This window comes from Diospyros lotus, chromosome 10 (assembly GCF_014633365.1).
Source record: "Diospyros lotus cultivar Yz01 chromosome 10, ASM1463336v1, whole genome shotgun sequence".
Lineage (NCBI taxonomy): Eukaryota > Viridiplantae > Streptophyta > Magnoliopsida > Ericales > Ebenaceae > Diospyros > Diospyros lotus.
In genome coordinates, this window is record NC_068347.1 from 25,967,335 (window position 1) to 25,992,820 (window position 25,486).

Genomic DNA, 25,486 nt, shown 5'->3' on the forward strand with positions numbered 1-25,486 from the left:
TTTCAGGCCCAAAGAATGTAGGAAAATACATTACAGTTTTCTGAGTTACACAGCAAGCCCTCTTTCTCTCTCTTTATAGTCGAAATTCATGATATAGTCCCATAAAATGACCAAAAAGAAAAAAAATCATGAGAAAAGAGGAAGAGACCATCTTCAGCCCCCAAAAAGATAACTAGCAGCCTGCTCTTCATTGCCATCAAAAAATTTTAGAGCCTGTATCACTGCCTCTCTTCCGAACCCCAACTCCACAAGTTTTGCGACTTTGGCTTCAAATTCAGGTCCCTGCACCCATTTAAATGAAAAGAAATAAATATAAGATGGTGCTCTCATAAAAACACCAAACTAATCAAACTGTGTGTGTGTGTGGCACTCACAGATTCAGTGAACACAAAAAGACACCTGCTGGCTAATGAAAATATGCACTATAATGACTGTACAGTACTTGGGAAAAGGAGAAAAAAGGCGAAGAAAATGAACCAAAATGCAGCAATTATAAAGATTGAAGAATATGACTCGAGATTTTTCAAAACATGTGCAGCATGATGAGATATGTAAAAATCACCTGTGTTGAATTAGGGGCACTACCTGCAAGACATGACAGAAGAAAAGTGAGTCCATTTACGAGAGAATATTCTCAGAATGTATAAATTATGAGTGATTGATATGTAATTTGATTGGTGATTGGAATGTACGTTATACACATTAAAGAAAAAAAGTCCCCTGTAATGCTATATGGTGTTTGCTGTTTTACAAAAGAAACCACTGCAACCTAGAAAGGGCTAGTGGAGCCCAATATCTCAAAGTGGATGCTTATACTTTCTAGGATAGTCTGAAAAAAGAGAAATAGATCTTTTGAGGTTAGGATTGTATAGTTGGGAGTTGAGAGTCACAATCCCAACTTTGGATGATTTTAGAGCTCCCTCATATGCATGGCATGTAAAGTTACCCTTAGGATTCTTTTTGTACACCGGGCTACCCCCTGGATACATTTTTTTTAATGCTATTACTTATCAAAAATACATCATCAATATCAGTAAAATAAAAATGCTTTGGCGTTAAAACATCGCCATGTCGAATATAGAGTTCAACAGAGAATATAGAACAAAACAAACAGATTAAATAAAGGAGACTACAATTTAAAACAAGGAAGATTAAACTACTTCAAGTAGCTAAAACACCAAGAAGAAAATGTGAAAAAAAAGCTTCTTCACAAGGACTATGAAGGAGATATCCTTGTCAGACAAGCTATACGAGGAAACAAAAGGGAACCTAAAAGATATCCTGAACACCCCTTCTGCAAGACGCAAGATTTTTAAAAGATTTAAGAGGAATGTTAAACCAGAATTGAATTTCAGATGGTTAGAACAAATGCTGAAACCTTGGTCTTGGTCTTAACATTACCAACTCAAAAAGAGCTCATCCATGTGGTATTTGCAAAATCAAGCTTAAGAGGGCACAATGAAATAAATTTACTTCTTTAGAAGGTATAGTGAAACATTTTCTTTTCTGAAATAAGGTGTGTTATTAATTATGCTAAAGCATGCATGCCACAAAAGCTTATGAGGAACTAACCAGAAGGCTGACCCACAGTTTGAGCATTGCTATTCTGTCTTGTTTCAGGTGTAGCCTGAAGAATCATACAAGAATAAAATCATGTTAACTCAACCACAAAATTAGCAGATTCTCAAAAATATAGGACTTTAGCATGCAAAACTAGCACAGGTTCACAACCTTAAACTTCAAAAATAAGCAGAAGAAATGTAGAAATGGTACCATGACGGTAGACACCATAAAAATTTTGAAATTTTTCAAAAACCCAGAGAATCTTAACTGACAGATCATTTTATGCATGAGGAAGGATCACTGACACCAATCAATTAAAGCATTATCAGAGATGTTGAAAACAGAGTCCTATTTTTTACACAAAGAAACTTCCCAGGCATTCCTCAAACTCTTCACTTGGGGTTTGAGGTCCTCTATTTTCATAGTACTTTTTTTTTTTTTTTTTGCTAAGTTATTTTCATATAAAATTTCATTCCCATAAATAATCAATGTTCCACGGCTCTCCAAAACAGAAAGGAAAAAAGCTGCATGCAATGAGATTGACAACAATGTTTAGCAATGCAATTACTCTGTGAATTCTAGTTCTGTTCAGTTATGTACCAAACATTCCTCTTTGAGCACTAAGTAAACACCCTAAAAATCCAAATAAAGGGCAATACAGAAAAATGCATTAAACAGCCATGAGATGCACTAGTTACATATCCGTTTACTAGAAACACAAGGAAAATAATATCCTTACTTGGGCTCCTGAGCTAGAAGCTTGTTTTGAATATCTCTCCTCATCCAGATAACTAGGCGGAATATCCTTTTCTGCAGTAAGTTGAGATTCTAAGCTTTTGATCGATTAAAATATTTTCATAACAGAGTCCAAAGTTGTCGAAAGATAAACCTAGCAATTAGGTTGGAATAAGCAACTAGTAAGTGCAATAACTCCAAAGTAATACAGCAAGTGCCGGAAACACAGAACTAACCGTGCAAAAATGGTACGGAAACCTCTCCTCCACCAACTCTCAAGACGTTCTCCTTCAGATCTATTATGCACTGCAGCCACTAGCGATTTAGTAATAACCAATAAATTTCAACAAAAAATTATTGATTTAAGCCACTGGAAAATCATGTATGTCACCTGGTGTTTACGAAGCATATCCAGCCCAAAAAGGAAATCCATATTGGGAGAATCCAGAACCAAGAAGGAACATGGGTAAAATACACTCCCAATCTAAAATTGATTTTAAAAAAGATTAAATGTCAGCACATAAACAGAGATGAAACATCTTAGATGTACCCAAAAAATAAAAAAAAATATTCTTCAAAACCAATATGAGAGACTGGTTATATATTCCGTAGTGTATGGTTGGTTCAAGACAGAACAGCATATGAAGGGATACAATCTCCTGGTATCTCCCTGGCAATGATATACACAGAAATATACCATGTTGACTTTTTTTTCCCCCCCCATGTTTGGTCAGCATGGAATAAGATGTAGAATAAAGGTTAAAAATGTTTAAATGCACCTGAAAAAGAAATAAAAGTAAAACAATAAATTGGCCTATGGCATTAATATGTTGAATATTATGTACTAGTAGCATATGTTTATTTTACACATGAAGAGATATGCTATTATAAGTATGCACAATTACTTTAAATATAACTGTTCTTACTCATGGAATAATATATCTTAATATAGCTAAAATACTTGCTCAAAATTACTTTGCATATAATTATTTCACTGTTCTATAGTAACATGTTTTAATATTATGTAACATATTATCAAGATATATTTATAACAATCATGCTCATATGTGTTTTTCTATATATTACCAAAATAAAAGCATAAAAATTATTATCATTTTACTTCATAAAAGTAATGCTATAATATTCTATAGTTTTTAAGATGTAATCACAGCAGTACCATGATTCAAATAATGATCTATAATATTATCTTATAACATGCAGTTAATATAATATCATAGTTAAATAAACTCTAAATTTATCATCATAATTATTTATTTATATTTTTGTTGGGTAAGAAAGGGTATGAAGTGACTCAAGGCCACCTTGTCAGGGTTTATTTTATAGTGACCCAACACCACACAACCTGGCCATCCATAATTAGATATTTATAATGTTAATATAAAGAGATTATATCTTAATATCGTGAATAATAATATAATATATGACATATCGTTATATTGTATATTTTAGGTTATATTTTTGCATTCAAATGTTATTTTCCAATTTATGTAAATATAATATAATAATACGTCCAATAAATATCATAATGTAAATAATGTAGCATACACACACCGATATGAACTTATGAGGATATTTTGATCATTTAGACGTAAACTATAAAAGATAATATGTCAATTTATACCTTTTTCCTGAAGAGTCCTTATCCTGGGAAATATATCTTATGCACATGAGATATTAGGTTAGGTGTAGACATGATATCCCAACTTTCAACATAGTATATTAATCCTTGTTACTGAAATGAAGATAAGCAGATCATTATGTCTTGCCTAGTTACATGCAGGCAACAAAAACACAAATAAGCATGGAATATAGAGAAAGAGCAGAAAGTCCAACCATCAGCGATGATTTATAAATGGGACAGAAGAAGAATTCATGGGATTATCATTAAAAATGAAAACAAAATGGAATTGAAAAAAAAAGAGCTAAATTTCTTTCTTGTCTGGGCTGGGGAAATGAGATAAAAAGAATGAAAATTGTCCAAGAATCCATTCTGTATATGGTTATCCATAAAAATGTGGCTCCAATTCCCTTTTTATTTTTTATTCCTTTCCAGTAATAAATTCAAATCCAAATTTCAGATGGGAGAAGTGAAAAATCAGAGCACAATAGGTGTAAACCTGCAGTCCTATATCCATGTGCAAATGCACTTCGGCACTGTATTAATGCAATAAAAAAGACACCAAACCTTTCAGCTTATCCCCATAAATCAGCAGGGATGCACATGCACACATAAATAGAGGCAGCAGGCAATTTTCACTGGCAGACAATAGATGCATACCTTGATCGGGGCAACATGTATCCGGCCTAGTATCTCTGACTGACCAACCCCATGAGCTATGCCCTTATAACGTTGATCTAAAAGTCTCAACAATCTGGCAGAAGACAAATCAGCTATCATAAACCTTCCTTTACTTGGATCTTAAATATAAACTTTGTTTATTGCAGTAGTTAGGTATTTAAATATAAGATAGTTTAGACAAACACCAAAATTGAGAATGACAAGCATGATAATTACTCTAAAGTGCACAGGAAAAACATTCAAGTTAAGTTATCAGGACCATGAAAACATAAAAGCACCCCTCATAGGAGCTCATGGATTTCATCAACTAATTTCTATATTTTTTGTAGATGAAGTTTGTTTTAACCGATAGTTGTCCCTCTTTATTCCATTTTAGAAAGCCTGTGCAGCCTAAATCTACTGGGTCTTTTATTTAAAAAACAAATTTAATTCTCAAAATAAAATAATGTTATCAATCAAATATGGCATTCAATTATATAACAAGGTAAAGATACAATAACCAGTGCAAAGGGAAGGAATAGAAAAAGGCATTGTTTGGGATTCCCACCATCAGGGATCAAGGGAGGTCAGACAACATAGGCAGCTACATCTCGTAAGGATAGATGTCTATTGATTCAAACTCATAATGCCAAATTGTGGCGACATATCTATTCATACCTTATTGAGGCCAACATCTTTCAAATTACATATGTTGATAATGTCATAGTACCCACATTCTTGTAAACCAGACCCTATCTCGAATTAGATAAAATTGAGAGTCCATCTAGGAAAAGATATTTCACATTAGCTATGAGTCATAACCACTGATCTTAAAAGAACTTTATTTTATGTAACGAAAATGGGTGATGCAGATACTTCCATAACCATCCTTGTTGTCATTCATTCTGCTATTCATATCCACACCACATTGCCATTCTTATTTTAAATCATCAGTAGCTATTGCAAACCATAAAATCATCCAAGTTAAACTGCATGAACAAAGAGATACTAATGCAAAAGGCAGAAATGGAAGAGTTAGTATGTTATCTTGCATGTACAATGCGTACATGGAGGTCTTTGTGGATATATATGTCCAAACAAATGAGCTCAATCATAACATTTAACTATGCTCTTTATCAAAATCATGGAACAACCACTATAAAAACAAAAATGACATAATCATTATAGCACTCACCCACAGCGCTCAGCACAGCTTTTAGATATGATTGTTGACTGAGCTCCACTATCAACAAATGCCTAAAAATGGAAGTGGAAGAAGAACACAAAAGGTGCATAATTATATAAAGCAACATTACAAGTGAAAGACTGCTCAAAGTGCCTGACTCAAATTTCCAGAACTTGAACTGTGACCCTACTGCCTTTGATTACACAAAAGAAAAGGGGGGAAAAAGTTAAAGAGAAGTATTTATAACAAATATACTAAGAGCTACGAAACCACGTTCCACAATAGTAAAAAATGTCCAGCAAGAAAAATTTAAGCACCGAGGCAAACCCTCCATAGTATCTTGCCAGTACCTTCAATGGGACACCATTAACTTCCATGTCAACATACAACATCACCTGAGAAGAAGTTGCATAAGAGTTTAAAATTTGTTTACCATGATAAATAAATAAAATTTTAAAACATAGGGGGAATCATACATACCACCCTTGCAAAACCTTCAGGATTGTATTCTAAGGCAGCTGCCCAGTTCTCATCAATTCCTTTCTGCAAACCATGTGGCAAAATTGCAAATGTCCAGATAATATGGCTATTAGAAGATTTTTTTTCCCTTAAATAAAAATGGTCACTGAAGAATAAATTAATTCTATGAGGAAAAATTAGTAGGTGCAGCCGGTAAAGAAATAGCTAGCAAGATAATCAACAAAGCCAGTATCAACTAAGTAATTCATGAACAATTTGACAAAACTTTTTTCTCACAAATGGTTTTCTACCACTCTGAGTTTGCAGGACACGTTGAACATAAATACTTTGGCAAAGCAATTCTTAATACCAATAATGGCCTGCTATCTTGAGAATATAGGGAAAAATGTCAAGCACGACAAGGCTAGATGTTCAGCACATCAAAATCGAGTTGCAACACACTTCCAAGAGATTGAATTCATCCAAGATGCTTGTGTAAAAAGAAATGGAGAATAAACACTAAACTTTTAATATCAAAACTTCAAGTTTTACATACCAAGGACATGCCTGCATTTTATTGTCTCATGGTTGGGTTGCTAGAAGTGACACAAAGGTTATCTTGCCTGTACCTCTTTCATGAATTGTATGCAATTATCCAAGTAAATTTAAATTTGTTTATTAAATCATGCCTTCCTTTTTGGTCTTCATAAACAAAAATTAGCCTTTGCATTAAGCACAGATTGAGGAATCTCAAAATGAGTGAGAAAGAAATAGCATGGGCCAAAGAGCTCATGAAAAGTACAAATCTAAGTATTTGTTATTAGTACGGAAAACACAAACAAAACACAATATAAGTGACCATGGATTGGTGGACAATGTACCTGTTCTGCCAAGATCACATTATCAAGCCACTTTCTATTGTCAAATATAAGTTTTTCATATTTATTTCAAAATAGAGTTGGTTCTGCATCTTGTCATGCAGCAGGTCCAGCAGGACAAGAATAAAAGATGAGAGGGAGAGAGAGAGAAGAGGAAGAACAAGGGGAGAGAAAGTTAATATGCAATCTGTATTTTATGTAAAATCAACGAAACTAAGTTTTAATTTCTATACTCTCCTATAATTATAAATACAACGTATAGTATAATCCAGCTCAGAAAAGAAAATAATAGCAAAATAATTCAAAGATAGTCTAAATACTACTACAAAACAGAAAATCCTAAATAGATTCCAAGTCCTAGATTATTAGACTCCTTTCTCCTTATCCTTCTATAACTCTTGTAAAATTTTACTTGCTTATCCCCATCAAGTTGGGGATAAAACTCACCTGATGCTCTTAAACTGTAAGCATCTCACCAAAATGGCCAAGATATTCCATGGAGAAAAAATAAATAAATAACAACCACCAACCTGGCGAATTGCAGCTTCAATTTTTTTCTGTGCTTCCACATCAAAGGGATCTGCAGTGAGAAGTGCCTGTGTTGTAGAATAAAGTCAACATACGTGAATCAGCCATGTAAGAGTAAACAATTATAACTAACCTCTAGAGACAAGTTAGTTTGTACAGATTGAATATATTTTAAATAGGTTGTTCAATCTTTTGATATCAAAATAATGTCTTATAAACACTTCACTAAGATGATATATCTTTCATTAATAGGTTATTTACAAAGTACAATACAAGGGATATACTGCTAAGAAATGAAGGGGGGTGTTGAATTATTAAGCATCATCTAATCTAAAAGCTTAAGTTGTTAGATAGAGGGTGAACTTTAACTTTTATACTATTATTTTACTCTTAACACGCCCCCTCAAGTGCGGCCAGACTTCATTGATAACTAGTCCAACCAAGTGCAAAAATTTAAATATTGGGTTGGTGGTGAGATTTGAACTAAGGACTTTTGTGTCATGAACCTAGGGTTTAGCCTAGGGTTAAATTGGGAATCGAAAGGATCCGGTTGAAGTAAGATCAAGAACAGAAAGATGGGAGAGGGAAATTGGACAGAATTGGGAAAGAATTTAGATAGAAATGAGGGAGAGTCGTAGAGAGAAACGAGAGAGAAATCTAGAGAGAGAAATGAGACATTTGTTTATCAATTCAAGCATAAAAATCTTCCATCCTCGGTTGTGGCTTATATATATAGCCTAACAGCCTCCCACTTGCACCCATTTGCATTGTAACAAATAGCCCAACTGCCTATTAGCTAAAGACAAAGCCTATAATAGAAAATACAAAAAGAAATGTAAACTCCTATTATATTAACTAATCTATCCTAGGGAAATCCTTAGGGTCATGACAATTCCCCCTTTCTTGAGAGTTTTTGTCTTTAAGAACTTGCAACAAGTAGCCATTGCTTCATCCAATTTCCGCATTGTCTATCTGATTTTTTTTTCTTTCTTTCTTTCTCCTTCTAGGACTCTTCTTCTTCCTCATTCTTAAGTGTCCAAGATCAATCCCAGTCATAATTTGGCCTAGAACTTCAATAGGAGTAACCTGATAGAGTTTAAGTTCAATATACTCACATTCTACAATAGCTGTCCAATCAAGATTGGTTTCCACTTTAAGAGCACAATCAGCCAGTGGTTCATCCCACCCTGCAATAAACAACAACTTGGATTTTCCAACTGGAGCAAGAACCAATAGAGTAGCTGTAGTTTTGTTCCTCACTACCAAACCTTTGACTTCTTCAACTATCTCCCTTAGCTTCCCACAAGTTACCAGTTGTCTCTGAAATTCCTTACCCAATCCACACACCTTCACAACGTTAGAAGATGTTTCTGCCGAGGATACATGCCCAATCATGCCATTTCCATTGATAGTAAGGGACTCAATCTTCTTTGCCAACCAAAAACCGCCTTGACATTACAGCTCACCAACTAGAATTTGAACAATTACAACAGTAGGAAACTCCTTCTTCAAAGTTGTTTCCTGATCATTGCCATACACCCCAGATTTATCTTCCACAAATTTATCCTCCAATGTTGTTTCTGTGTCCATCCCTACAATTACCCCTCCTGTCCGAACATTTTGATTGCATTGAGAGGGATGAGAACGTTCCATAGATTCTCCAATGGATAAAACATGGCCTCCATCAAGACCCTCACCCCCAACATGGTTTATAACCGAGTTCTGATCCAAAATGCCACCCAATCCCCCAGCCCATGTACTAACCATCAAGGGTAATGTGTCGGCCTTGACTTCCTCTATCACTTCATCAAATACTTCCCCACTTTCCTCTTCCATCCTTTCAGTAGGTGTATCCTAAGGTATTATTTCTTCTTCTAACTTCTCAATCACTGCAGCAAAATCCCTCTCCAATTCCAGAAATTCCTTGGTGTCTCTTGTCATTCCTGTCAACTGATTGAATGCCTCAAGCATCTCTTGTTTTGGACTTCCATAATTATCATCTGGATCATCCTCATCAACAACCTCCTTTCCAAAGGAATCAAAGTGTTCCTTTAATTCTCTTTTTGTCCAAACACCCCAAATCAAACCCTCAAAATTTTTGTTGTTGCTGCCAGCATTGTTCTTAGAGTCCCCTTCCTTTTCAATTCCGCCGAAATCAGTATACTTTTTTCACTCCACATTAGAGGTAAGCAATGAATCCCTTCCCACCATCTTGACTTCTCCTTCGGCTGGTCCATTTTAAGAAATTACTCTTTATTAAAACTTACATGATAATCATCAAAGAATTCAACGAGAAAAGTGTAGTGATACTTCTTAGTTAGTATTATCACAAACTCTTGCAACTGCTCGTGTAACATGCCGCAAAATTCCTTGCTTGTATCATGTACCACACTTCTTGTTTCCTTGTCCAAGTGGTTGATCTCATTCTCAAAACTTCTTTTCCCATGTCTGAGGCTTCTGGCCAAACTCCTCATGATGTTTGTCTCCAATTGAAATTGCAGCATTCTTCTGTTGCAATTGCGATCTCATATGTTTTATGTATGCACTGATCCCCATGGCCTCACGCGCGGGACATCCTACTGAAATTGTAGCATTCTTTTGCTGCAATTGAGACTCCAATGGTCTCATGCGTGCACTACTCTCCATGGCCCATTTTTCACAAACAGTATACTTCAAAGTCCAAGTAGCAAGAGTTCTATACATGACGAATCCCCCCTTCCGTAAGCTATTCTGCTCTAAATTAAAATCGCATCAACACAATTCAATATTTGATAAGGAATTTCGCCAAATCTATTGGATTAGTTGTTGTCTAAAATTTCTGACAAAACCAACGACAACTTCCAACTTGAGAGTTGCTTCTCCCTTCCGGTTATGATCGGTCTCAATTTCAACAACCGAGACCACCTAAACTTGTTGGAATGTTATGCTTCAACTTGCTGACCCACACTGCCCAACCTCGGAAAATAGCCGCAATCAACCTGCTCTTCCGCTTCACAACAGTCACCCAGGACAAGCAATCGCCTCACCATAGTTAGCGATCATCAATTCTCCAACAAAATGAATAGCTAGGCAACGGATCTGATTCCACCTTCTGGCTCACTTGTTGCAAAAGTCTCCTACACTCGCCTTGCCTTCTTGATCGATTACAACAACTCGGAAAACAACAACAAATCACCCTATTGTTCCACCTTCAATAGTCGCTTTGTTTCACCTTCAAAGTTGACAACCTAATCTGAAAGCGATTCACGCTTCCACCTTCACAGTCACTCTGTTTTCAATCCAATACTTATTGCGCCACTCTAATTTGACTTCAAATTCAACTCGGTATCACCGTCGGCACTCTCCTGGCTTGTGTCGTCTTCAATTCCGAGCCGAAATTACTTTGCTCGGCTTCTCCACTTGCAACTGATTCGTAATCGACAGCCTTCCTTACTCATCGGAATCTCAATTGAAATCGTTGGGGTTCAACGCTCGCCCACCTATTCCGCGCCTCCAAGTCCACCAAAAGTGAATCGAAAGACTCGCCTAGTCTGCTTCCACGTCGTGTCTCTTCCAATCACATTCTTGTAGCAAAGCGTCCCTCCAATACTCTTCAATTTCTGAATCGTCAGAACAACAACGTTCAATTTCGAATCGTCACCGGAATCGAATTGACTCAACAATCGCCTTCCAATTTCGCCGAGTCCTGATACCAACACTAATCACTATCCGCTTCACCCAATCACCGTCCAACACCTCCAACGTCCGCTTCTTGAATCATCCAGAACCACTTCAACAGTTGAGGACTGTCGCCTTCAAAATTCAAGTCCGACCCAATTATGGAACCAGCTTCGCCTACCAATCACCAAGAATCATTAGCGCCAATCCTTCTCGCCAGAAGCACTGAAAATCACCTTTGACTCGTCAAAATCAATTGAAATCACAGCCAAGAATCATTGGCTCTGATACTAATTTCTCATGAATCTAGGGTTTAGCCTAGGGTTAGATTGGGAATCAGAAGGATCCGATTGAAGTAAGATCAAGAACAGAATGATGGGAGAGGGAAATTGGACAGAATTAGGGAAGAATTTAGATAGAAATGAGGGAGAGTAGTAGAGAGAAATGAGAGGGAGATTGGGAGAAGAGAAATCTAGAGAGAGATGAGATATTTGTTTATCAATTCAAGTATAAAAATCTTCCATTCTCAGTTGTGCCTAACAGCCTCCCACTTGCACCCATGTGCATTGTAACAAACAACCCAACTGCCTATTAGCTAAAGACAAAGCCTATAACAAAAAATACAAGAGGAAATGTAAACTCCTACTATTATTTACTAATCTATCATTGGGAAATCCTTAGGTTCATGACATTTTGCTTACTCTCATTTCATGTTGAATTGTTAACCACCATATGATCTAAAAACTTAAGCTGTTAGATAGAGGGTCAATTTTATCTTTAATACTATTATTTTACTCTCAACAGGGAGAAAAACGATTTCACTCACTAATCTGGAAGCCTCACAAGATAATTTAAGAGGATTAAAGAAAATCTTCATGAAACCACTATTAACCTTATGTGAATTGCAAGGTCAACAAACAAAAAGACCATGAGGAAAAGTTCAATACCTATTTATTTATGCACATAGCAACCGCAAATAGCCCTTCACATGATGGATGCATCTTGAGATACATTAAAAGAAGAATTGAAAACGCATGCAGACTTCGCTTAAGCTCATAAAGGCTTGCACTTCATAGAATTTAATGCACAAGTAATAAGTTAAGATATTCTCATTATCGTAAGTGACAGCTAATTTTGAAATAATAATAGTTACAAATTATCATATAAAAAGTTACAAATAGTGAAGCAGTAATTAATCTAATAAGACGTAAGCTAACACGGAAGATTCTACAAGTAGTAGGGATTGAGGATGGAATATCAGAAACAGATGCTACTTACTAGCTCCTCTTCTTGTTGACGTCGTAATTCAGATCTTTGGCGATGACGCTGCCGCAAAAGATCCTGCAGCCTATTGAGATCATTTCCGACAAGAACTTGAGCGAGTTCAGGATCCCTCTAGTTCAAGAATAACAATTGCAGAGTTAAAGAACTCAATAGCTCGAGGGGGGGGAGAAGAACAAGAAGAAGAAGAATTTAAGCCAACATGGAGAAGGGCAGCAAGAAGCATATACCAGACCAGCCATAAAAAACAGTTACAGTAAATATCAGCCAAAGCTATACTGCAGAATTGTTTACCAGAAAAGAGAACCTTGTAACATGATATGCCAAAAGTGGAATAGTATAAAATCTGTTTTTGTAATGTAGCAGCTAAGGGCAGCAAAATATAATCCAGAGATCTTCACAAATATGTTGAGACAACAACTTTTATGCAATTAAGAATTTTTATAGCCATCCATATCGCAAGAACAATTAAAAGTATAGTTTTTGAATTATACGAATTATGTACAGCTTTACTTGTACTAACAAGTCTAGCACATACAGGACGTAAGCCCCTTCAATAGGAAATTTTAATAGCTTAAAACAAAAGGTATGAAATGGCAATAGAAGCACTCACAGTGTAAATATCATACAGGGAATAATGTACACTTTACATGTACTAACAAGTCTAGCACATACAGGACCTAAGACTCTTCAACAGGAAACTTTAATAGCTTAAAACAAAAGGTATAAAATGGTAATAGAAGCATTCACAGTGTAAATATCATACAGTGAATGAACATCATGTTTATGAATAAAAAAATAATAGCTTCAATAAAAAGGTATTTGTCAAAATGATGGAAAATTCAATCACCCTTTCATTGAAAAATTACAAGAAATATATATACAACCTATTCTCCCATCTAGGCAGTTTCCTAATTAGACAGTATCCTAATCTAGATTAGGAAATATTTACAATATAGTATACAATAAGAAGAAATATAGAAAGACAAATCAACTAAATTCAATCCATATCGATCCCCGAATATGGATAGTAATCTCTCGGGTATTTCTAACACTCCCCCTCAAGATGGCGAGTGTATGTCATGCATTCCCATCTTGTTCAATAATCTTCAACACACATGGCTAGGTAGACCTTTTGTCAGGATGTCTGCAAGCTGATCCCTTGTAGGTACAAAGGGAGTGCATATCAATCCACTATCTAGTATCTCTTTGATGAAATGCCTATCTAGTTCAACATGTTTTGTTTGATCATGTTGAACTAGATTATGCGCGATACTAATGGCCAATTTGTTGTCACAATAAAGTCTTATAGGAGCTGTCCACTTGATCCTTAAGTCATCCAATAAGATCTTAATCCATAGTAATTCACATACTTCTAAGGCCATTCAGTTGAATTCTACTTCAGGACTGGACCGAGCCATAACATTTTTCTTTTTACTTCTCCAAGTCACAAGATTTCCTATTAGGAATGTGCAATAACCTAAAGTAGACCTTCTATCAACAAGTGACCTTGCATAATTTGCATCTGTATATGCTTCAAGAAACAACTCTTCCTCCTTTCTGAATAATATACCCTTACCAGGAGTCCCTTTGAGATAATGTAAGATCCTGTGCACAACCTTTAGGTGAGTCTCCTTAGAACCATGCATAAATTGATTGGCCACACTTACTGCATAAGCAATGTCTGGCCGTGTATGTGATAGGTAATTGAGTCTCCCTACTAGCTTCTAATAGGATTCTTTGTCCACTGCACCATCTTCAGGAACATCACCAAACCTATGATTAGGCTCAATAAGAGTATCAATTTCCTTGCTACACAACATACCAGTGTCAATCAATAGATCAAGTATATATTTTTGTTAAGATATAAAAATGCCCTCCTTAGAACGACCCACTTCAATTCCCAAAAAATACTCCAATCTGCTAAGTTCTTCAAACTCATTGATCAGGCATCCTTTCAACATTTCTATTCCTTCCATATCATTATCGGTTACACTAATATCATCCACATACACTAGTAATGCAGTTGCTTCCCCTGTGGCCGAATGATGTACAAACAATGTATGATCACCTTGACTTTGTTTGTATCCCATACCAAGCATCACTTTTGTGAAACGCCCAAATCGAGCTCTTGATTATTGTTTTAGTCCATAGAGAGCCTTTTTCAACCTGCATACCACATTTTCCTTAGTTTTTAAACCAAAACCCGATAACACTTCCATATAGATCTCCTCCTCTAAGTCACCGTGTAGAAAAGCATTTTTTACATCAAATTGTTGCAATTCTCAAGCAAGATTAGCAACTAAGGACAGTAACACCCTTATTGTATTCATCTTTACTACAGGAACAAAAGTCTCCAGATAATCAACCTCATATGTTTGGATATATCCTTTAGCAACCAATCTCACTTTGTATCTTTCTAAGGATCTATCAAATCTATATTTCACAGTGAAAACCCACTTACACCCTATTGGTTGCTTTCCCTTTGGCAACCTAACCAATTCCTAGGTTTGGTTCTTCTCTAGTGTTGCCATCTCTGCCTTCATGGCACTTTTCCAATTTTCATTACCTAATGCTTCAGAAAAGATCTTTGGAATTGGAATGGTGTTTAGGTTGGTGAGGAAAGTTTTAGGTCCAGGAGACAAATTTGAGTAGGATATGAACAAGTGGAGAGGGTGTTTGGTACAAATCCTTGTTCCCTTTCTAATGGCAATAGGGAGATCAAGATTACTAGATCAGGTTGATTAGTGTAGGTGTAGGTTGATGGAGGATGGATTGGATTCAAAAATAGAATGCAAGATTCAAGACATGGTTCAGATATTGTAGGCTTGTAGCCCACATAGGTGGAAGAACTGGTACCTTTCTTCTTGAATACACCTGTAGTGGACCAAAAAAAGGTTGTAGATTTTTCTCTTGTATCATGCTTTGTGAGTCTTGTGAGATACAGACTAGCGGAGGCAAGGAAGATCAAGGAGGAACAAGTCTCAGTCTCTGTCTCTATCTTCCAAGAAGGCAATTTCCCCTTGAGGGTAAGGATGGTTAAAGTGGGAACTCTCCTCCACAAACCTTACATCAGCTGAAACAAAAAATCTCTTGGTAGGAGGGTGAAAGCATTTATAGCCTTTTTGAGTGGAGGAATGCCCAACAAAGATACATTTGAGAGCCCGATGGTCAAATTTATCTTTATTAGGGGTGTGAATATGAACAAAACTTAGACAGCCAAAAACTTTGAGGGAGAGACCATTAGAAGCCTTGAACCTAGGAAAGGCCTTTGTGAGGAGATGAATCGGACCATGAGAATCAAGGCTTCAAGAAGGTAGCCAGTTAATAAGATATGTAGTTATTAAGACTGTTTCTCCCCAATATTGTTGAGGAACGTTATTATGAAAGAGAAAAGCGCTTGTAACAGCTAACATGTGACCATTTTTTCTCTCAATCACTCCATTTTGCTAAAGGGTATGAACACAAGAAGACTCATGGATTATACTCCTTTTTTGGAAGAAAACAGACAAAGACTGATTAAAATAGTCTCTAGCATTGTCTGACCGAACTCTCTTTATTTCAACCCCAAACTGAGTTTTAATCATGTTATAGAAAATTGGAAAAATTGTACACACTTCAAATTACCCGTGTGTAATCATCCATAGATAAGACAAACCATCGAGCCCCTAAGACATTAGAAACAAGAGGAGGACATTATATATCACTATGAATCAACGTAGATGGAAGAGAACTTATGTTATTATTAAGAGGAAACGAGACTCTCCTATGTTTTGCAAGCTCACGCACATCACAATGAAATTCTCTAACATCTTGTCTCTTGAATAATGAAGGAAACAACAATTTAAGAACCCTAAAAGATGGATGACCAAGACAAAAATGATGGAGCTAAAGCCTATTGTCACTGCCAAGCAAAGACAATAGCGGCCTTCTTGGTTCAGTGTGAATCAGTAGTCCACGATAGGAAAAATGGGAAGAAGAATAGGGAGAAAGGAGTTGAAAAGAGGGAAGAGAGATTGAGAGAGAAGTAAGAGATCTTTCTTGATTTTCAATAATCCTTCCCCGAGGGCCTTCGGGAGTATTTACAAGACCTTAGGGTGATGCTACCACACCAAATCACTTCCCTAGACGATTGCAAATGTCTTCTTTGTCCTATTCTAACCCAAGCATGTGGCCTCTCTCTTACTAATTCTCTAACAGAAATATTCCCCAATTATAACAGTAAAAGAAAAAGAATTATAGAAACTACAAATAGTAAAGGAAATACAAAAGGAGTTATAGCCACTAAGAAAAACAAAATTGTTGTAATAAGACCCGATCCATGACAATTCCCCCTACCTTAGCAGCTTCTTGTCCTCAAGAGATGCTAAGGAGACTGGCAACTCCCGGAAATTGCTGAAGGAGACTCGGCAAGTATTCCCAAATGCTGCTTCCCATAGCTCCATTTTGCCATTTCACCAAAACTTGTATAAGAGGAGCCCCTTGATTGTAGACCACCCTTCTATCCAATATGGCCTCTTGTTCATTGCCTTGATTCACTTCCTTAGGAAGAGAGGGTAATGCAAGACTCACTTGTTAAGCCCCTGTTGATTTCTTCAACAATGATACATGGAACACTGGATGAATGTGTGTTCCTTCAGGTAATTGCAGACGATAGGCAACCCTTCCCACTCTTAACTGTTATAGGATACAACCCGAAATATCTTGGGCTAAGCTTAGACACTGGCCTTGGGGGCATGGATTTCAGATGAGGGTACCTTAGCTTTAGATATACCTTCTCTCTCACTTCAAACTTCCAGTCACTCCTCCTATCGGCACATTGCTTCATCCTATTCTAGGTTGACGCCAACTCTTGCTTGAGTTGTTGTAGAACCACCCCCCTCCTTTGCTGTAAATACTCTTCAATCAAGGTTGTGGTAGGTTGCCCTCCTATTGCCGACAAGAGGGGAGATTTGTATCCAGAAAATGCTTCAAATGGGGACATTTTCAAAGAGGAGTGGTGGTTGGAGTTATACCACTGTTGGACTAAGGCTACCCACCTATGCCAACTCTTTGGCTGTAAAATACAAATGCATCTTAGATACGTCTCCAAAACTTGATTCACCCTCTCAATCTGCCCATCCAATTGGGGGTGATAGGCAGTTGACATTTTCAGTTTAGTACCCAAGGTCTTCATAAGCTCCTGCCAAAAGAGGCTCGTGAATATCTGATCTCTGTTAGAAATTATGGCTTCTAAAACCCCATACGCTACTACCACTTGGTCCATGAATACTCTAGCTACTTCTTAGGTTGTATAGGGATGAGCTAGCCCTATAAAATGGGCAAACTTAGTTAGATGATCAACCACAACAAGAAGGTTGTCTTTACCTTCTGAACAGAGGATGTTAATGGGTTTGTGTTACAAGTGTGGTGACAAGTATAGTTGGTCATCAGTGTAAGAGGCATCTGCTATATATGGAAGGGGAAGATGAGGGCAGAGCAGGTGACATTGAAGAAGATGAGAAAGAAGAAAAGGGGGGAAGTGGTAGAGAGCTCAACTGAGGAGGAACAGGGACAAGAAGGGGGTGAGATATCTTTCCATGCACTCAGAGGAGGCCCAACGGGAAAGATCATCAAGGTGAAAAGGCAAGTGGGTAAGAAGAAATTGATGGTGCTGATAGATAGTGGCAGCACCCATAGCTTCTTAAACGAAGCCACTGCCACTTAGTTGAAGTGTAAGATGACAAACACCACCCCACTATCGGTGACTGTAGCTAATGGCCAAAAAATGTATAGCCACTGCAAGTGTGTGGATTTCAGATGGATGATGCAAGGGCAAGAATTCAGAGCTGACTTAAGAATCCTAGAACTGGGGGGATGTGACATCGTTTTAGGGGTTGACTGGATGAGAATAGTCAGTCCACTAACATTCGATTTTAATAAGCTAGAAGTTACCATGGAGATGGAAGGCAGGAAGTTAACATTGGTGGGCAGCTTGGAACATGGGGAGTGTAAAATGATTAAGGGAAGGAAATTGCATAAGCTAATATAGTACAAAGGGGGGCAGATTTCACAGCTATACTCAATACATGCAGTGGATTGGGAGGGAGTAGTAATGGAAGAGGAAGAAAAGGAGTCTCAAACAACTGAAGGCCTGATCACTAACTCAAGTCATACTAAGGTACAAACGCCTGATAGCTTACACTTACTTTTGGAAGAATTTAAGGATTTCTTTATTAAACCTAACTCCCTACCACCCCAAAGACCATTGGACCACTCCATACACCTCAAGCCCAAAACCACACCAATAAATATTCGAGCTTACAAATATTCACCCATACAAAAAGCAGAAATAGAAAAGCAAGTCTCAAACATGCTAGCCACCTCTTTCATCCAACCTAGTCAAGGCCCATTTGCATCCCCAATCTTACTTATAAAGAAAAATGATAGATCATGAAGATTTTGTGTTGACTACCGTCAACTCAACTCTAATGCCATCCAAAATAAATTCCCCATACCCCTCATTGATGACTTGCTAGATGAATTATCCGGAGCCAAAATTTTCTCTAAATTAGACCTGAGATCCGGATATCATCAAATCCGGATGAAACCCTTTAATACCCAAAATGGCCTTCCATACTCATCAAGGGCTATATGAGTTTGTTGTCATGATTTTTGGACTTACAAATACCCCATCTACTTTTCAAACCCTAATGAACCGAATCTTTAACCCTTATCTGAGGAAGTTTATCTTAGTCTTCTTTGATGACATCCTTATATATAGCCCCAGCTTTGAACAGCATTTAGCCCACCTCAGAACCACATTCGAGATCCTTAAATCTAACCAGCTATATGTTAAGCTATCTAAGTGTACTTTTGCTAAGAAGGAGGTGGGATACTTGGGCCATGTAATCTCTGGAGAGGGGGTTAAGACAAACCCTAGATAGGTCACAACAATGGTGGAGTGACCTAGACCTCTAACGATGAAAGAACTTAGAGGATTCTTGGGGTTAACAGGCTACCACATGAAGTTCATAAGAAACAATGGAATCATTAGTAGGCCCATGATTGAACTCCTGAAGAAAGATAGCTTCCACTGGAACCCTAAAGCTAAGGCAACCTTTTTGGCAAGGTAGTTAAAATCGGGATTTTAAGTGGGATCGAAAAAGGGTCCGTAAAATCGAATCGTAAAATCGTAAGATTTTAGAGATAATTAAAAATACCCTTTAATTTTTGTAAATATATATTTACAATAATATAATTTTATAGAAAATGAATTAATATCATTTAATAACCTGATTATTCCTTATTATAGCTCAAAAGATGATGTTTCCAAAATATAACTCAAAAACTAGTAGGTTGGTATAGGCAATTTAGAGGTAAAATATAGCTTAAAATTCTTTAGAGGATGCTTCCAATGTCTTCCATCATATTTAAGTTACAATTTTTACTTGATTTAACATTGATTAAATCAAGTAAAAACTCGATTCAGGGTTGGGTGGTCCATTAATTAATTACCTGTTTGTCTTGATTTACTTATACAATCAATGTTAAATCAAGTTTCAATTCAGAGGCAAAATATAGCAATTCGTTGCATAAGTTTCAATGTCAGATGCTATGTGACATTCAGACATTTGAAACATCCTCTAAATTGCAACTTAAATCAATGGAGGTGTCTCTAAATCGTAAAATCGTTTGAGGGGTTTTGAAGCGTAAAATCATAAAATCATATACGTAAAATCGAGATTTTATAGGATTTTACCTCAAATTAGATTTTACATGGGATTTGAATCGTTTGGGGGTTTTCAAAGCGTAAAATCATATACATAAAATCAGGATTTTAACAATAATGCTTCTTGGCACTCAAGACGGCAATGACACAAGCCCCTATATTGGCTCTTCCAGACTTCTCCAAAACATTCTTAATGGAGACTGATGCCAATGAAAACGAAATAGGAGCAGTGCTCATGCAACAGGGTGGACCTCTAGCCTACATCAGTCAGGCTTTGGCTCCAAGACACTTGGGGTTAAGTGTCTATGATAAGGAGCTGATGGCAGTGCTAAGAGTAGTGGATAAATGGAGGCACTACCTTGAGGGCAACCCTTTCGTGATTAAAATCAATCATGAAAGTCTACAGTTTCTATCACAACAAAGACTGCAAACTCAATTAGAAAAGAAGGGGGTATCTAAGCTAATGGGGTTAGACTACACTATCCTTTACCGTAAGGGCAAGGAGAATGTAGTAGTAGATGCTCTATCTAGGAGGGAGGAAAGAGGCAGTTGCCAAGCAATCACAACAGTGGTGCCTAAATGGGAAAAGGAGATAGCAAGGAGTTATGATTAGACAAAGTGGGTAAAGGATCTTCTGTCCCAACTTACTATTCAGCCTTCAGGTAGTCATGGATATTCTCTATCCAATGGCTTGATCATATTCAATGGGAGACTAGTGGTAGGAGACGATAAGGAGTCGAGGGAAAGGATCCTAAGGACCTTACATTGCTCCCCATTGGGTGGGCATTCAGGGATAAGAGCTACAAATCATAAGGTGATGCAGTTGTTCTTCTGGCCAAAACAAAAGAAAGATGTTGTTGAGTTTGTGTTGTCCTCTATACAACATGCCAACGTTATAAACATGAACAAGTGTCCTACCAGGGCCTACTACAACCATTGGCCATCCCTGAGCAAGCATGGGAAGGAATCTCAATGGACTTTGTGGAGGGGCTACCTAAATTTGAAGTAAAGGATGTGATATTAGCAGTGTTGAACTGGCTAACTAAGTTTGCCCACTTCATCAGCCTCACACATCCCTTTTTAGCCCAAAAGGTGGCAAGGACATTCTTGGATTCAGTAGGAAAACTTCATGGGGTGTCCAAATCAATTGTGTCTAACAAGGACAAGATCTTTACTAGCCATTTCTAGCAAGAATTATTCAAAAACTTGGGGGTAGGGCTACATATGTCTACTGCTTATCATCCTCAATCTGATGGCCAAATTAAGAGGGTCAACCAGTGTTTGGAAGCTTACATAAGGTGCATGTGCTTCACTAAGCCAAAAAGTTGGAACTGATGGTTGTCATTAGCTCAATGGTGGTATAACTCCTGCTTTCACAATTCCATCAAGAGAAGTCCCTTTGAAGCAGTGTTTGGGTATAAACCTCCTATCTTACTAGCAATATCTAATTCCACCATAACCATGGCAATGATAGAACAATATTTGCAACAAAGGCAGGAGATACTAACTATACTTAAGAAGGAGTTGGCCACAGCCTAGAATAGGATGAATCAGAAAGTTGACAAGCGAAGGAGTGACAAGGCATTCGAAGTAGGTGACGGGGTATATCTTAAGGTGAAAAGGTTCCTACAACAATCTTTTACAACCACTCCAACATCTAAACTCAACCTTAAGTACTTCGAGCCCTATACCATCGAATCAAAGATGGGAAGAGTGGCTTATAAACTGAAATTACCCCAAGGAGTCAATGCACACCCAGTGTTCCATGTTTCATTGTTGAAGAGATCTATGAACCTGATGCTACTACCAGCCAACATCTATCAGCTATGAGGGAAGAACTGGAAGAGGCTTTGGAGCCTAAAGCCATATTAGATAAAAGGGCGATTTACCAGGGTGAAGTTCCCCTGACACAAGTATTGGTATAATGGTCACAATTGCAACCAAACCATACCACTTGGGAGTACCTTCCGAAGCTGTTGAAACAATTTCCAAGAAGCCACAGGCCTACTCTAAATTCTTGAGGCCAATAATGGGTTTTGAAGGGCAGGGGAATGTCACGACCCGAGGGACTTTTTGAAAAAAAAATTGAAATGTAATGGCATTAGCCAACTGTGTTGATTGTCAATTGTACCCCTCGGTAATGTTGCTAACCGCAGGGAAGAGCCTATATAAGGCTAAGTAGATTGAGCATGGGAATTCATGTGAAGTACTATCATAATTCTTTCCCTCCTATTTTCTTTCCCTATCAATTCTCTCTCTCGATTTCTTTCAAACTCTCCCTCCAAAACTCTCTCTCTCTCTCTCTCTCGATCCTTCTAATTCTCTATAAATTCAAGTCTCATCCGAGAGACTTGACAAAATCCACCCCTTCAAAAATTATACAGTCAAGCTCACCCAAGTAATTCACATTATAGCAACAGCAAGATACATTCTTCCGTTCCTTTTCCCGCTTTGGCCACTTGCCTCTACAAGAGAGAATCCAAAAATCACTAGATCTAGTGACCTTGGCCCTTGGTAAAATTCACCAGTTCACTAGTCTAATGAGTCTCATCTTATGGTAAAGTTTGTTAAGCAAGAATGCCACTCTCTAAAACATGGAACAAATTTTCAATTCCACATAAGTTAGACCATGAGTTCAGGTCTAAATGTCATTCCACTCAAAAATAGTGAAGAAGTTAAGAACAGCACTCTCCATCAAAAGGAGCAAACTTCAGCATAGGAGTTCAAGTTAAAGGACAACAGTCAAAAAGCCCATTATTAGGTTACGGGGGAGAAGAAAAAGTAGAGAACACAATTTCTACAAGGTCATATATGGATTATCTGGTTGCAAACTAGTATTAATTATTGTCTAAATAACTAAATTGAAAGTGTACTATATCAACAAGGGCAATCCTACATCTGTGTAAAAGCTGCAGAGCTATAATTTTCAAACAACGCACATTTTTCTAGCTGTGAAGTTTTTACAGTGCAATGTACTACTTGAATTTCTAAGTGCTTTTCTCATACAAAATTAGCAAGATGGTTGAGCTAAAAGAATGGTGATTCACCACCTGAAACAGTTGCGCCAACATATTAGAATCACGTCGGATGTGCTGCTGGAAAGCTGCAGGGTTTATAGCAGACCCATCTGGATTGAAGCCCAAGTCATTGGTAGGTGCACTGGAAATATTTTATTGCATATACATTAGCACAAAACCATAACATCAATTCAATGCAAATTTGAAGCAGAACCCAAAGTTGAAGGCTGAAGTATGAGGATAAGACAGTAAGATGATAAAATCATCCCAAACTGAGGGCATAGCAACAAGTATTACATGAAACATTTATAAAGCTTCAAATGCAGGGTATTTAAGAATTATGAAACACATATGGGCTGTTTAGTTGTGGAAAACAACCCTAGTTTTCTAGAAAATTACTTAACAAAAAGAGGAAATTAGAAAACTGGTTCAAATACAAAAAAAAAAAAATCAAATAGAAAATGGAGATTTGGAAAATGCAACTTTCCAAAATTGAAATGAACCTGGAAAACTTATAAAAAAAGTTTTTTAAAGTTTTTCTTACCAATTTGGAGGTTTATAAAACACGATTTCCCAAATTTTTTGCAGAAATCATCTACATCTCCTTCTTGAACGCGTTTTCAGATTTTATACAGAAAATGAAAGTTAGAGACTTTATAAAAAATTGGAGAATGGAGATACAACACTGGAGATCATTTTAAATTAGAGTGACATGGATATGAACTGCGTAAGGTGCCAAAACCAAGCTCGGTGATCTATGGCTTTCCCCCTTTTCAATTATGCTAGCTCTAATTTAAAATGCAGTGTCAACCATGCCTCAAATTCTACTAAGAAATTCTATTCCACTAAATAAATAAATTTCCTTTTGACATATTTCATATTACACATCTTACTAAATTTGTGATGGCATAATATTCAAGCTTGCGAGGAAACCACAAAAATCATCGTTGTTTCACCAAGTCACCTAACATTAATTATGCTTATTAGAGTTCAACGGAATACCTAGACGAAGAGAGTGAGACCATCATCACTAAATCGCCATCCTGAACACCAAGAGCACTCAGTTTCTCTGCATTCCTCATCTCCTTCCCGTTGTAAAGCAGCTGCTGTTGCTGAAGCGGCACTCGCGTCTGCTCACATTACAAACTCCACAAAGCTCAATCCTTTATATTCATATAAAACTTAAATGTAGATAAGGAGAGAGACATTGAGAAGCCAGATAAAAGGGATTTCAATTCACCTCGACCTCGAGCAGAGCTTTCAAGTTCTCCACCTGCCAACAAGACAACAAATTGCGTCGAAACAGGTAAAAAGCTAAACGCGGATGAAGAATTAAATAGATGGAGCTAGGAATGAAAGAAGAAGTTCAACTAGGGTTTACAGATTCGTCTCGATCGACGTCTAGTGTGACGATCTGCTCATCGGCAGTCATTACAGTGATCTTCATCTTCCCCGGTTGAATTCGACTCGTTAAAATCTTGTGTAGAAAGAGGTCTTTTGGTTCTCCTCGCCCTGCTTATAGCTTGGCTTGTTCCCAAAGAATTCTCGGATCGAATTGACCAGTGTCCGGATCCAAGAACACTCCGTTTCTTTTCTGAATTCGGATCGTCCGCCCCAATTCGATCTCAACTTATTCACGACACACTTGTCGATTGCAATTTAACATGACGCTTACTTGTGATCGTTTATTTCCTTGCAAGGAAAACATCCAAGGATTCAATTTCGATTAAATTTATTAGTTCGGTTCAATTCTGTCGACGTTCAAAATTGGTCGACAGATATTTGTTAACCCGTACTTGTATGGTAAATTCGAGAAATGGATAATGAGGTAACTGGTTTGTTTCGTCGAGCCGACCGCCCGTCCCTACGAGGTACTCCGAAGGTCAAGTTAGTGAACGAGCAAGCGAAAATCTTGGATGTTTTTAGGTTAGTCGTAAAGAGTACATACCGTGGCCCTTAAGAGGGTTGGTTGATATATACATCAACAAAATGCTTTCTTGCCTGCTCCGTATGTGTAGAGGTGATGGGATGGAATAGCCGGCATGGTGTCTCTACCGCGGCGAGGTGTCGACGAGACCCTCATTAATGAGGATGGGATCTCCCATGCTGATGGGATATGTCATTAATGAGAATGGGATTTCAGGAGAATATTTGGAAATCCAGTTGCGACTG

General features: G+C 37.4%; 1 protein-coding gene across 1 annotated transcript; it reads right to left on the minus strand.

The window, feature by feature from the left end:
- LOC127811715 (protein DNA-DAMAGE INDUCIBLE 1) lies at positions 1 to 24,973 on the minus strand. The gene is made up of 16 exons (XM_052351851.1): positions 24,696 to 24,973; positions 24,555 to 24,587; positions 24,317 to 24,444; positions 23,348 to 23,456; positions 12,584 to 12,700; positions 7,651 to 7,716; positions 6,264 to 6,326; positions 6,134 to 6,178; positions 5,793 to 5,854; positions 4,598 to 4,691; positions 2,690 to 2,782; positions 2,535 to 2,604; positions 2,303 to 2,373; positions 1,573 to 1,627; positions 563 to 585; positions 1 to 282 (listed from the first exon to the last, which is right to left on the minus strand). The coding sequence occupies exons 1-16, from the start codon at positions 24,759 to 24,761 to the stop codon at positions 154 to 156; spliced, it is 1,224 nt and encodes a 407-aa protein (XP_052207811.1). The 5' UTR covers positions 24,762 to 24,973; the 3' UTR covers positions 1 to 153.
- Between the last annotated feature and the right edge of the window lie 513 nt (positions 24,974 to 25,486).

Coding starts and splice junctions, on each gene's coding strand:
- LOC127811715 (XM_052351851.1), bottom strand. CDS start 24,761: ATGAAGATCACTGTAATGACTGCCGATGAGCAGATCGTCACACTAGAC. Junction 24,445..24,554: donor AAGCTCTGCTCGAGGTCGAG/GTGAATTGAAAT, acceptor TAATGTGAGCAG/ACGCGAGTGCCGCTTCAGCA. Junction 2,605..2,689: donor ATATGCTTCGTAAACACCAG/GTGACATACATG, acceptor TAGTGGCTGCAG/TGCATAATAGATCTGAAGGA.